Consider the following 13,518-nt stretch of genomic DNA (forward strand, 5'->3'; position numbering starts at 1 on the left):
AGAAGCTTAGGTTTGGCTTGCCATCATTGCTGCCAACCCTGGAGCTGCCTAGCCTTGCTGTGCCTTCTCTTCCTGTTGTCTTGCTCTTGCTAAATTCCAGTTGCTAGCCCATCCTCTCTGAGCATGTGAACACGGAGGAGAGTGACAAGATGGAACAGCGTCTTCCACCTGCCTTCTCTGGGTGGCTGCCTAGATCAAGCACAGAGGGAGAGGGCATACTGAGGGCCTCACCAACAGGCAATGGTGGCAGAGGAGGAGCAGACATTCTGATGTCATAAGAACTTAAAAAGAGCCCTCTTGCATCTGGACAAAGGCCAGCCTTGTCTTGCATCCTGCTTTGCACAGTAGCCAGTGACCATCACGATACCCATGAGAAGTCCACAAGAAGGACATGGCAGGCAATTGCAGTCTTCTGTTGAATCCAAGCAACTAGTGTTATTCACTTTCATATACAGTGGTATCTGAGGTTAAGAACTTAATTCGTTCTGGAGGTCCGTTCTTAACCTGAAAATGTTCTTAACCTGAAGTACCACTTTAGCTAATGGGGCCTCCTGCTGCCGCCGCACTATTTCTGTTCTCATCCTGAAGCAAAGTTCTTAACCCAAGGTACTATTTCTGGGTTTGTGGAGTCTGTAACCTGAAGTGTCTGTAACCTGAAGCATCTGTAACCCGAGGTACCACTGTACTTGCATATAAGGGCTGATGTCGTCTGCTCAGTTACCTGGGACTAAGCCCCATTGAGCACATTTACTTCCAAGGAACAATGTATGGGATTGCACACTGAAGCAGGGAAATAACTGGGCTGGAACAGCTTTAGGGTTTGCAAGAGTGGAGGCTTGTGTTGAAATGGGTTTGATGGCCTCCTTTGTTTACAACAAGACAACCAACTTCCTTCTTGTACCCTCAGGTTGTACCCACGTCATGCAAGTGCCCTGAACAACCTTGGGACATTGACCAAAGACTTGGCAGAGGCAAAGGAATACTACAGCAGAGCCCTTCAGCTGAATCCACAGCACAACCGGGCCCTCTTCAACCTTGGAAATCTGCTCAAGTAGGTTATGGTCTCATTCAGTCCCCTGTAGGTTTAAAATTGGGAAATTGTTCTTGCAAATCAAAGCTAGGTCTAACTGCCTTGTTTGAGTCCTCAGAACCTTTTCATCTTCAGCCCCAGGTAAGTCTTAATTATTCAAATACATATTGTTACAACTTCTAGTCAACCGCTTCTTTGCTAAGTACAATGCTGGGGAACCTTTGAGCCTTCCAGATGTTGCTAGACTCCAGTTCCTATCAGACCCAGATAGCATTGCCAGTGATCAGGGATGATGGAAGTTGGTGTCCAGAAACATCTGGAGCTCTGCAGGTTCCATGTTGCATCTGAGGGCATGCCCAAACTTTTTTGTAAGCATATCACTAACTTCCACCATCAGTATGGAGCTTAGATGACTTGGAATTTCAGAACTGAGGGAGTTGTGTTTATGATTAACTTTTGGATACTTGGCTTCCATGTGCATTCTGATAACCATCAGTCGTAATGATCTATGTTTCCAGACAGAGTTACCCTGTAATCAGTACATTTGTTTCAGATAAAATATTTCTGGCAAGCTGCATTTCCCCTTTTGCAGTGAAAACAAAACCACTTCCAGTTTTCCAGTTTTGCCTTAGGGCCCATCTGTGGACTAGATACTGCATTTTTTTAAATGATATTTATTAAAGTTTCAAAAAAGATTACAAAAATAAGAAAAAGAAAGAAAAAAGAAACAAAAGATACAAAATACAGAAAAATAAAAAACAATTAAAAACAAATCAATTTTTCCATGTCGTATCTTTCATTTACTTGTTTCCCTGACCTCCTCACACCTCCCTTTTTTGTATTCCAGTTCAGTTAGTAAATTCAGCAAATCCTTTCCCTCTTTGTTTTTATCATAATCCTTTATCTTAATATATTATAACTTTACATTCTCACCTGTTAACAATCCATTTTTTACATACTCCTTTGTAACATTACTGCTAAAACCACTTAGCTTCATTCCAACATCATTCTAACATTCATTAATTTTGCAATATTTCTGTAAATAGTCTTTAAATTTTTTCCAATCTTCTTCCACCAACTCTTCTCCCTGGTCTCGGATTCTGCCAGTCATTTCCGCCAGTTCCATATAGTCCATCACCTTCATCTGCCATTCTTCCAGGGTGGGTAGATCTTGTGTCTTCCAATTAGATACTGCATTTAAATCGGAAGCGTGTTACGAATCCTTGGCTTTGTTTCCAGCTTTCTTCTTAAGAAAACTTGTGATGCCATTTTCTTTTCCTCCCTATGTGATAAAGAGTGAAGAGGAAGAGAATCAGTGCAGAAGGTCATCCTGGTGTAAAATAAAAAGAAAGTGCTCTCTGTTCTGTTGGATTTTGAGATAGGATGCCCTTGAGGAGGGGGCACCTTATGTGTGAATATTCAGCAAAGTTTGAGTGGCTTTGAAAGAGTAAAAGAATACTAGTTGTCGTTCTTTCTCCTTACCTTTGGCCAGAGCAGTGCATTAAGCAGAATGTGATAGAATTGACTGTATCACCTGAGAGTCCAGGTAGGGGGGTACTAGTTTTGAGTGTTGCATAGCCCCCCCCCAAATGATAACTTCATAAGAAGAAAACTGAGACATAATGAAGGGAAAGAGGTTGTAGACCAGGCATCCCCAACCTTTGGCCCTCCAGATGTTTTGGACTACAATTCCCATCATTCCTGACCACTGGTCCTGTTAGCTAGGGATCATGGGAGTTGTAGGCCAAAACATCTGGAGGGCCGCAGGTTGGGGTTGCCTGTTGTAGACCAGCATTCTCCTAACTGTGCTAGTTTTCTGCTTGCAAGAAACTTTTCATAGCTGAACATCTTTTTAAAAATAAAAATCCTCCACCTGCAACCTGAAGTGCTACAGTTAATTCTGCCATCTTATTCCACATCACTTAGTTTTAGTAGCTTAGTCCTAGCAATCACAGCTTCCCATTCTGCCCAGCAAGACTATTAATTTCCTGCTTTCTCAGAGTCCCCTTTCATGCCTCCCTTTCTTTTCTCTGATTAAACTGCTGCTTCTGTTTCCTCTGCCTTCTCCAATTTCAGCATCTCTTACTGGAGCTCCCAGACAGCTCCAGTCTGGATGGGAGGTGGGCAGGTGTCTGTAGTGCACCTAGCATGCACCTGCACACTAGGAGCTCCTTGTTATGACTGCAGTGTCAGTAGCAGAATAGAGAGGAAGTGAGAGAGATACCTCCCTCTTTCTGTCTCCCCATAGCTGGAGAGCTACTGCCCTAACTGGGCGTGTGTTATGGGGAGAAGTGGGGATTTGGGGGATCAAGGGTTTCTGTGACTCAAATTCAGCTTGACTTAGAAATAAACCATACTCTTTCACGCAGAGAAAATAGCTCAGCTTGTTTCCAGTCCTGAGGAGATGATAAAAAGGTAAAGGTACCCCAGCCTGTACGGGCCAGTCTTGACAGACTCTGGGGTTGTGCGCCCATCTCACTTAAGAGGCCAGGGGCCAGCGCTGTCCGGAGACACTTCCGGGTCACGTGGCCAGCGTGACACCGCTGCCGCACACGGAAACACCGTTTACCTTCCCGCTGGTAAGCGGTCCCTATTTATCTACTTGCACCCGGACGTGCTTTCGAACTGCTAGGTTGGCAGGCGCTGGGACCGAGCAGCGGGAGCGCACCCCACCGCAGGGATTCGAACCGCCGACCTTTCGATCGGCAAGTCCTAGGCGCTGAGGCTTTAACCCACAGCGCCACCTGCGTCCCGAGGAGATGATGCCCTTCTCTTATTTTGATGTGATTGTCCATTGCGTGCCCTTATGGGAGCCGGGTCTAACAGCCAGGCAGTGGGAGACTTTAGAAGCCCTAGTAGGTCAGGGAAATCCAACAGACAAGATGGGCTGAGTGAACTGTGAAAAGGTATCATAGCCCAGGGAACTGTTTATAGGGCAGCAGAGCACAGATCTGGAGGTTCCTGGTGCTGCTCCAGCAGCTCCTGGCAGGAGGTCACTCAGTAAATTCAGAGAAGGTAGGAAGTATAGCCAGCCAGGTTCTTTGTTTTCCTGCAATATACATCCTGCCCTCAGGAAACAAACACATACTCTGAGTGATCCCCCTCCCCCCATGCAGCAGATCCCTCGGTCACAGACAGGAGGTACACTTTATGATTCTGGCTTGTTTCAACAAACCATAATTTAAACTAACCAGAATTCCCAGTTCAGATGTAACAAGAAAAACTGGTTAATTGAAACCAGGCAGTGGCAACTTCTAATTTCTTCTTGTGACCACACCAGAGTGGTGTCACTCTAAGGCTTGTTCCTGTGTGGCTAAACTATGTTTTATCATTATGTCTGAAATGGGCCAGTGTTTGTTCTTGAGTAAGCTACTGCACCAGCATGTAAGCCCAAGGCTCATTCCCATACTTTATAAACCATAATTTAGTGTTAGGTCCAAACAAGCCAATGTAGCAGAAGCAGACTTCCGAATCTAAATCCAACTTTCCTGTCTACTGGACCACATTTATCTAGTCTTGATTGTAATGACTGATTGTGTGCAATTGTATGTCAGCTGCTTCTCTGCCTAAAATGGAGCCTCTGTCTGGAATGGGGCCAGAGCAACATATGTAATTCAGGCTGCCACATAAGGGATGCTATAATCTTTTTATTATCTCTTTTAAAAATGCACATTGTTCTCTGTTCAAATAAAAAAAAAAGCCATTAACAGAAAAAAGAGGATAATTGAGAGGACTACATGGTGCTCAAGAAGCATGCCTGTGGGTAATAAAGATATTTTTACTGCTGCTGAGTGGGTTTCTTAATCCTTTAACTTCTGATACTGGCATTTCCTTCACTCTTGCCAAATCTTTTGGCAGAGCAGTCATCAACTTTCCATGTCACTGAAATGTTCCACAGATACTCAAGCCGGTGACCTCAGATGCTTTAATTTGAATTTTTATTCATTTATTACATTTCTGTAGCGCCCTGCATCCAAGGAACACAGGGTGGTTTACAGTATGAAAACAGAAAAATACATAACATGGTGACAAACAAAAACAATAAATCCCCCCCCAAAAAAAAACAGTTTAAAAGGCCATAGAGACCTGGGAGAAGAGGGATATTTTTGCCTGGCGCCTAAATATATGTAATGAAGGCACAAGGCAAGCTTCCCGGAGGAGTGCATTCCACAAGCAGGGGGCCACCACAGAAAAGGCCCGTTTTCCTATTGCCACCCTCTCGTGGAGGAGGCGCATGAGGAAGGGCCTCAGATGATGATCTGTAAATTGACAAGTTAGCTGAACTTTCATTATTCAGCAGGATAGGGGAAGGTGCATACGCCTTCATTTGAAAGGGCTTTGATAAGTTAGTTTCAATATTGTACTGTGGCATTCCTTCCCCAAAGCAACTGTTGTTGACCAGAGGTGCCTAAGCTATGGTCCTTCCTATGTTGCTAGATTACAACTGCCATCACCTCTGGTTAGTGACTATGATTACTGGGGCTGATGGGAGTTGGAGTCACACAGCTTCTGGAGATCAGTAGGTTAGCTACCTGCTGCTTTAAAAAGAAAGAAATGCCCCTGATGTAAAACTGAGTGGTGGTGGTTGTGGTGGGGCAATATATATTTGCAAAGCCACAAATATGATCCTCTAAATTTCCCAGCTTATTAAAAAAAAAGAGATGATAGCTTGTCTGTGTTGTTGAGTGCACCCCTGATTTTATGCATCATGAAAATGTATGCAACAGACATTACTGTTCTGGGTAGTCCATCATGAAAATGTAGGTGATATGCCATGTGTTAAACAACCAGGTATCTGCACCTGCTTGAGCCATGGGTGTTTAAAGATGCAGGTGTGTTGTCTGTACTTTACAGGAAACCCCAGTGTGCCATTAATTTTCTGATAACAATTATTTTGTAAGTATAAAGTAGGGGATATAGGCTGATGGAAGTTGTAGTTCAGTAACATCTGGAGGGCCACAGGTTCCTTGCGCAGCCGCTTGTCCAGAGAAAGGATTATTCTGTATTCCCATCCCTATTCCCATCCCTTGTACATACAAAGCATTACAAGCAAAGAGTAGTACATTGAAGAGAACCTGCAGAGCAAGTGAGTTGGTTCAAAGCAAACCACATAGGAAGGTGCCTTGTACTTTCTGCATTTGTGCATCCAGCTTGGTACGTCCATTCTGACAAAGACTGGCTCCCCAGGTTCTCTAGCAAAAGTCGTTCCTCTCGCCTGCTACTGGATCCTTTCAACTGGAGGTGCCAGGGCCTGAACATGGGACCTTTTTCAGGAGAAGAATATGCTCTATTACTGCACTGTGGCCTCTTCCCATATTCTACATTGGAAGCAGGAGATGAAGGGACATGGTCCAGCATAGTTGTCTCTTTTTTGGAAGTAGGTATGGGAAGGGTCTATGCACACAGGCCAGCTTCTAAGAAAGGAAATGTTTCGCTGAAGCATCAGTGTATATAGTTTTTCTTGAAGCAGCACACACACACACACACACACACACACACCATTCCCTTGTTGCCTTTTTAAATGTGGGAGTTGCTTGTGAGCCTGCTCCAGCTGGTTTAAAATACGCTCTGGGAAATGGCCCTCAAGGAGTAAAATCCCTGGCTTTGGAAGTCTGAGAGGAAGACTGCTCATTACACAGAAATGTATGCCATAAAGCTAAGACAGCTGAGATGGAGGGAAAATGGCTGAACAGAAGGGCACTTCAACACTCAAAATGATTCCCTCAGCCATTTTCCTTTACATGCCTGTTAGTGCTTTGTTTGCACATGTTTGCATCTAACTTTAGAAAGCCTTCCTCACACACAGACTGGGAGACAATCGGTAGGGAGACCAATGTCATATTATTCTCTTCAGTCATGAGCAGCCAAGATGGCGGCATGGGCAGGCAGTGACAGAAGCAGTGCCATTTCCCTCTCATTATTTCCTCAATTACTGTTGAGCTTCATCATGCTCCTCTCTTCACTTTTATATCCCTGCTTTTCCCTATGGCAACCTCAGACATGAAAAAAAAAAATGGGGCCTGTTTGAGCTTACCATGCCCTGTGCTGATTTTATAGATATGGGAGTCAGAAGTAGAGAGGGAGAGAGACACTACCAGTAAATGACTTTAGTCCAAGATATTAAAGCTAATGGCTCCCAGAGGGCAAGTGTGCTCCTTAATCAGTTCTTCTGGGGAACTTTTCATTTGTTGAGCCGTCTCCTGCTGATTCACGGGAGGCCCAGGTCTCACTAAGCAATTTGTAGTTTGCCCTTCTCAGGGACTTCAATTCTGAAGGCAAATATTGCAGCTGATTTTTTAAAAGGTGGACCACAGTGGAATTTATGGACAGTAATAACTTGGAACAGGTAGAAAGCCAAAAGAAGGTAGGCATCCTACACCGGATCCTTGTAGAGTTAGCGTTTATCAAAATGACACTAGCTGCATTTAATCGTAACAATAAACTATGGTTTGTCATTACTGAGCGTGCTTTGGGCCTGCCAGCTCCTTTTTCCACAGTACATCAATATTCCGCCAGCATCTGGAGCTGTTAGCTAAGGTTAGCATGAACATCTGAAAGAAACCACAAACTTCCCCCTCCCAGGTTAAACATTTGCACTTGGCAGTATATGACTTTCAACGTGTTTTCCTTTGCTGTCATATTTACATGCATTAGGCTCCGATGTATATAAGTTGACCTATTTGCATAGCTGGGCACAATGTTTTCTGTTTCAGTTTCACTCCTTCTAAAGCAGGAAATGGCGGCTGCAGGTGTACTGAGGCTAGGACACAAGAGAGGCCTGTCTGCTTCCGAAAGCAGCTGCCCAGTGTCTCCCCCGCAGTAATGTCTATAGTAATACAAAACACGTGAAGCATGATGAAGTCACATTCTCAGAATAATTCTGTATTCTTTATTAATAAAATGTTACAGAGAAAAGAGAGGAGGTGGCACAGGGCTGTCATTTTTAACTTCGACCACATATATGTCATAAAGTCTAACTTTAATCCCAGATACCCAAAGAAGCCTGAGAACTGTAGCTTGTGGTGGGTGCTGGGAATTGTAGCTCTATGATAGGTGAACTACAATTCTCAGGATTCTTTGGGAGAAGCCATATAAATTTGCTTTAAATGCACGATGTGCAATTTGACTAGCTATATGTTTTAATGACACTAACCCAGCTGACTGTGGTCCTCTTCCTCCCAGCATGACACTGGAACACATAAGGAGAACCAGCATGCAAAATTAGACTGCTAAGCATCTCTAGTTTATGTGGAGTTTCAGAAGTAGAGAAAAACGATTCCTTCTGCCTCCTTCCTGGAGTACCAGTCAGAAACTGAGAGGATTGGGTTGCACGATTCACAGTGAGAACCACAAAGTTCCTTATACAGATCCTCATCTCTCCCTCCACCTCCAGTATTTTGACTTTTCCATCAGCCTGGTTTGCTTCACTCAGGTTCCCTGGGAGATTTGTGTTGCCCCGATACAATAGCAAATGGAAAGAAGTGCTGACAAGGGAGGGAAGGGGCTTTTGTAGGGATTGCATGTGCTGCCCAGCAGGCTACAGAAAATGTTGCCAGCAGGTGCCAAGGCACCACAACGTAGCTCATATCCAGTGGCTGCTCCCACTCCTCTTTGTGCTGTCAGGCTGTGCAATATGATATTGCCCCAGGAGACGCTCGATAGAAGAAAATTTAATTATCTAGCCCTTTCTGAAAAGGAGAAGACAGGCACTTTCGAGTCTGTTAACGGTATTTTTAATCAATTGGTGAGCTGAGAAAGTTGTTAAGAGAACTGCATTCTCTCTCCCCCATCCAAATTCCTATGACTTACAGGTCCTGGGGGAAGAAGGAAGAAGCTGTTCTCTTACTGAGAGATTCCATTCAGTATGGACCAGATTTTGCAGATGCTTATTCCAGCCTTGCTTCACTGTTGGCTGAACAGGTAACCAGTTCCATTCCAGTTCACCACCTATGCTTTGTACTGTATACTAATGCTAATTTTCAGCCCTGTTGGACACATGCCTGTGATAAGAGATGTCTACTTTCCACGCAGGAAAAAAACCATGAAATTGTTAAAAATGAAGGCAATTCTATACTAACCTAGCCCCAGTTGTGTGTCAGTTTCTGTGCCTGAATTATACCACCTGTAAAAATGATGCATTTTATATTTTGGTGGTCCCCCCTCCGTATCCTATAATTTTTTTCTATTCTGTTGCTCAGGAAAGGCATGGAGCTGTGGAGGCAACAGCTGCTAAACTTGAATAATCGCCCACCAAAAGTCTCATGCACGCCAAGGGATGTTAGGCACATTCATGTGTTCCTTGCTGCACGTACAACATGGGAAGCTGTCGTTTGTGGCTCATGTATCTCAGTACTATTTGCACAGACTTGCAATATCCGGCAAGAGAATATTTCCCAGCCCTAGTTAGATAATACCTGGGACTGAATGTGGACTTTGTGTATGCAAAGGGTTATAGGATTAGTGTTAGGGTTGGCAAACAGCGTACAACTTTTGAAGATATACCTCTTGCCTGTCCCAATGAGGCAGGTGCCCCATTTTGCAAATATGTAAAACATGTCGGAAGCATCTCTGAAATGCTTTCATTTATTTGTGTTTACTTATGGGAAATTAATGCTTATGTCAATAAAAGCACAGTCATAGGCAGGCATCCTTTCTCTCATTCACTGTAGGTATACTGTTACATCTACGTAGGTTGATAAGGCCATATGGAAAATAGTGCAAGGATAAGGAAACCAGGGCTTTGCCTTTGGGATTCTGATGCTGGGTTGCTTTATCATCGCATGCAGAGTTGGGAGCCAGTGCCGCATACTGATTTTTCCTCTTTGCAGGTGGGGCATGAGTAAGGCTGTCTTCATTTTGAACCACCTCCAGAGAATAAACGAAATTAATTGCTCTCAGTGACAACAGACTTAAAGAGTATGGATTTCCAATACTGTGGAGCACCGGTCATAAGGCCATTAGAGCAATAACTAATATTGAGTCAAAGAGGTTGCGAGTCAAAAACAGTTGTCCCCTAGCAGCAGTAAACTTCTTGTCTGCAACAACGATAGAAAAGGTAATAGGAGAGGCTCATTCTCGATCTGCCTGTTCCCTCAAGACATTATCTCATCTGAGGAGGTAATAACATAAAGCATCAGTAAAGAATAGTTTGGTGAACTGTTAGAATCATAGGTTTGGGTCACTTGTGAACCACCCTGTGATCCTTGGATGAAAGGCGATATAGAAATTTAATCAATAAATAAAATATACGGGTCTTCACTGACTCATCAACTTTTAATTTTAAAAATGGTCCAGGGCAATAGATGTGCTGCAAGTGGATAGCTCAGTCGGTAGAGCACAAGACTATTAATCTCAGGGTTTTGGGGGCTGAACTGGATGACCCTCATGGTTGGGGTTGCCATTGCTCCCAGAACCATTGAAAGGTCCTTCCCCACAACTTTGTAGCATGTGAACATGGTGTCCACATTGTGGGAGGAGCAGCATTGGCTCAGTTGTAAATAGATGAGGAAAGTATCTTCTCTCAGTAGCTACAGGGGAGCCCCAATGTCTTATTAGATCTGATGCTTTTACTACCCACTGGGATGGGAATCACTGATGCACTTCTTCTCCTTCCACCATGGTAACATTCCCCAACGTGGTGCCCTCCAGATATTTTTTTTTACACTGCAGCTCCCACCATCCCTGACCATTGGCCATGCTGGCTGGGGCTGATGGGAGTTGTAGTCCAGGAGGGAACCAGATTTGGGGAGGCTGCACTCTAGCAACATGTGCAGCTCTGACTCCTCCCTATTGCTAATGCCATCCCTTGGTAGACTGAGTTAGTTTTGGGAGTGCACAGGAGCTGCAGCAAAGGCTCCTTCTGCGTGGTGTGGGGCTTGGCAAGTTACCTGGGGGCGCACGAAGCAGCAGCGCTACTAGCGCTCCCACGCTGCCAGACTAACAGGAGGATCAGGTCAAGCGGTAGAAGTCACACTCTCTGCAGCTACTATGAAGTAAGCAGACTGATTAATTGTGGGTTCTGGATTTATTTTTATTATAATCTGGGAAAGGGAGGAGGAGGGAGCTTTCTGATTGATTCAGTTGATCCTGCATGGCACGTTTCCCCTTGCAATGTAAGAATCTAAAATGAGCCTTGACGTTCCTTTGCTCCAGTAGTTGTAAAAAAGGGGCACTTAAGATTAATGTTCCATGCTCAAGGGAGTTGGGCTGTAAGTCAGCGTAATTACCCTGTCCTCCCCTCGAAAGGTGATTTTTAAATGAGAGCAGACTTGCAAAGGGAGGACGATTACACAAGCCAGTGTTGTAGTGAGCCCCAAACTTAACTGCGAGCACTTCGCTGCTTTTGAAGATTCTGTACCTTTAAGAAAAGCCGCTTCTCTGTGATGCTTGTGGAATTCAAAGCATTATAGTGATAGCTCAGAGATAGCATAGAATCATAGAGTTGGAAGAGCCTCTGAGGATCATTTAGTCCAATCCCATGCAATGCAGGAATATGCAGCTCCCCCTTACGGGCATGGAACCTGCAACCTTGGCATTATCAGCACCAAACTCAAGCCAACTGAGCTATTCAGCATGAGTTCTTTTAATCTCAGGGTTGTGGGTTCAAGCTCTGTGTTGGGCCAAAGACTCCTGCATTGGACCAAATGATTATCATCCTTTCCAACTCTACAATTCTGTTTCTCTTCTGGGTCCCCCAACCCAATGAAACTTGTTCTCATTGGAATGCCTAAGACATCAGATGTTCAGAAGGCGGTGCTTGATTTGGTTGTATACTGGCATTAGGCAGCTGACCTTGTGTCTCTGGTTGATCTAGAACAGGGGTAGGCAACCTAAGGCCTGCGGGCCGGATGCGGCCCAATCGCCTTCTTAATCCAGCCCATGGATGGTCTGGGAATCGGCGTGTTTTTACATGAGTAGAATGTGTGCTTTTATTTAAAATGCATCTCTGGGTTATTTGTGGGGCATAGGAATTCGTTCATTTTTTCCCTACAAAATATAGTCCGGCCCACCATATGGTCTGAAGGACGGTGGACCAGCCCACGGCTGAAAAAGGTTGCTGACCCCTGATCTAGAATCAAATGAGGTTTTGCTTTGCTTTTTAATGAAGCCAAAATGGATGCCTTAGGCAGGAATCCTCCTTCAGAAGCATATTGTATTATTGAGGCCTGAAAACTACAATATTATGATTCAGGCAATGTAAATGGGGGTGGTGGAGACTTGGGGACTTCATTGTTTGCAGTTCATGCAGATTTTTTTGCAGAAAACGCCTTCTGGAGTCAAAGGGGCATTGGACACTGCCTTCCAGCTGTTATCCATCTAGCCCAGTATTGTCTCCTGCGGCCAGAGTCCCAACTAGAGGACTCACCCACAACTTGATAGCTGGTCCTTTAACTGGAGATGCCAGGGATTAAACCTGGGACCTTCTGCTTGCAAAGCAGGGGCTCGGAGGTGTGGCATCTCAAGCTTCCCTGCTGCAACCATGGCAAAGCAAAGATGGAAGGCTCATGTAGTGCATTTTAAAGGGCCACAAGAGCTGTGAGGTGTGGGTGCTTTAAAAATCCCTGAGGGGGAGGAATATAACAAAAAGCGTGCAGGAAACAGCTACAAGAGGCCAATGCAGCTTCCGCACTGGAAATTAGGAAACATGTTGTAGCCAACACCAGTATCTGGGGCCTAAACCAGGAACGTTTTCATCTATGTCTGGGTCCTTCTCTGATGAGCAATTTAGAAAACTATCTTGGGAAGATTTGCCTTTTCGTCCAGGCTTTCCCTGGCCTGTAAGACTGGACCCTGTTTGACATGTCTGCAATGCCTCTATATGCTTTTATGTGTTTTTCTATTGCTGTTTTAGTTGCATTTTTGTTTTAATTGTATATTGTTTAAACTGTACACTGCTTAGAAGTTTTTGAAATACTAAGCTGCATGTAAATGCTTTTAAATAAAACAAATATATTTGCTTGGGATGAGTGAACCCACCCAGTTCCATTCTGCCGAGTTTTCATGGATTGTGAAATGAATAATTATTTTCTGCCGGCAGAATAGCTGCCATAAAGATGAATGTATTGCCGAAAATGCTATTTTTGTTTCAGTCCCTCCAGGTCGTGGATAAGGTGGAATGTTTTGGAAAATGGCAGAGGGATTTATCCAAATTTGTCTGGCAGGGCAAAAAGCCCCGAATAAAGTTTAAAATACTAACAGATGCGAAAGAAAGAGGGGGGTTTGCCCTGCCGGACTTGAGGTTATATTACGAAGCCGCAGCCCTCTGCTGGTTGAAGGATTGGATCTTATTGGAGAACACCGATGTCCTTGACCTGGAGGGATTTGATAATGCTTTTGGGTGGCATGCATATTTGTGGTATGACAAGGTTAAAGTTCATAAATTGTTCAAAAACCATATTGTCAGAAGGGCAATTTTCATGGTCTGGTCAAAATATAAAGACTTATTGGAGAGTAAAACTCCGAGGTGGCTCTCACCGATGGAGGCCAAA

General features: G+C 44.2%; 1 protein-coding gene across 1 annotated transcript in view; it reads left to right on the forward strand.

Moving 5' to 3' along the window:
• The window catches only part of TMTC1 (transmembrane O-mannosyltransferase targeting cadherins 1), a 145,079-nt gene that overhangs the window by 114,832 nt on the left and 16,729 nt on the right, over positions 1–13,518 (forward strand). The window contains exons 12-13 of the mRNA XM_081926883.1: positions 908–1,051; positions 8,842–8,950. Coding sequence (XP_081783009.1) covers positions 908–1,051; positions 8,842–8,950 — 253 coding nt within the window. The remainder of the gene's footprint in view (positions 1–907; positions 1,052–8,841; positions 8,951–13,518) is intronic.

The sequence above is a fragment of the Podarcis melisellensis genome (assembly GCF_964234715.1).
Source record: "Podarcis melisellensis genome assembly, chromosome: 10".
Lineage (NCBI taxonomy): Eukaryota > Metazoa > Chordata > Lepidosauria > Squamata > Lacertidae > Podarcis > Podarcis melisellensis.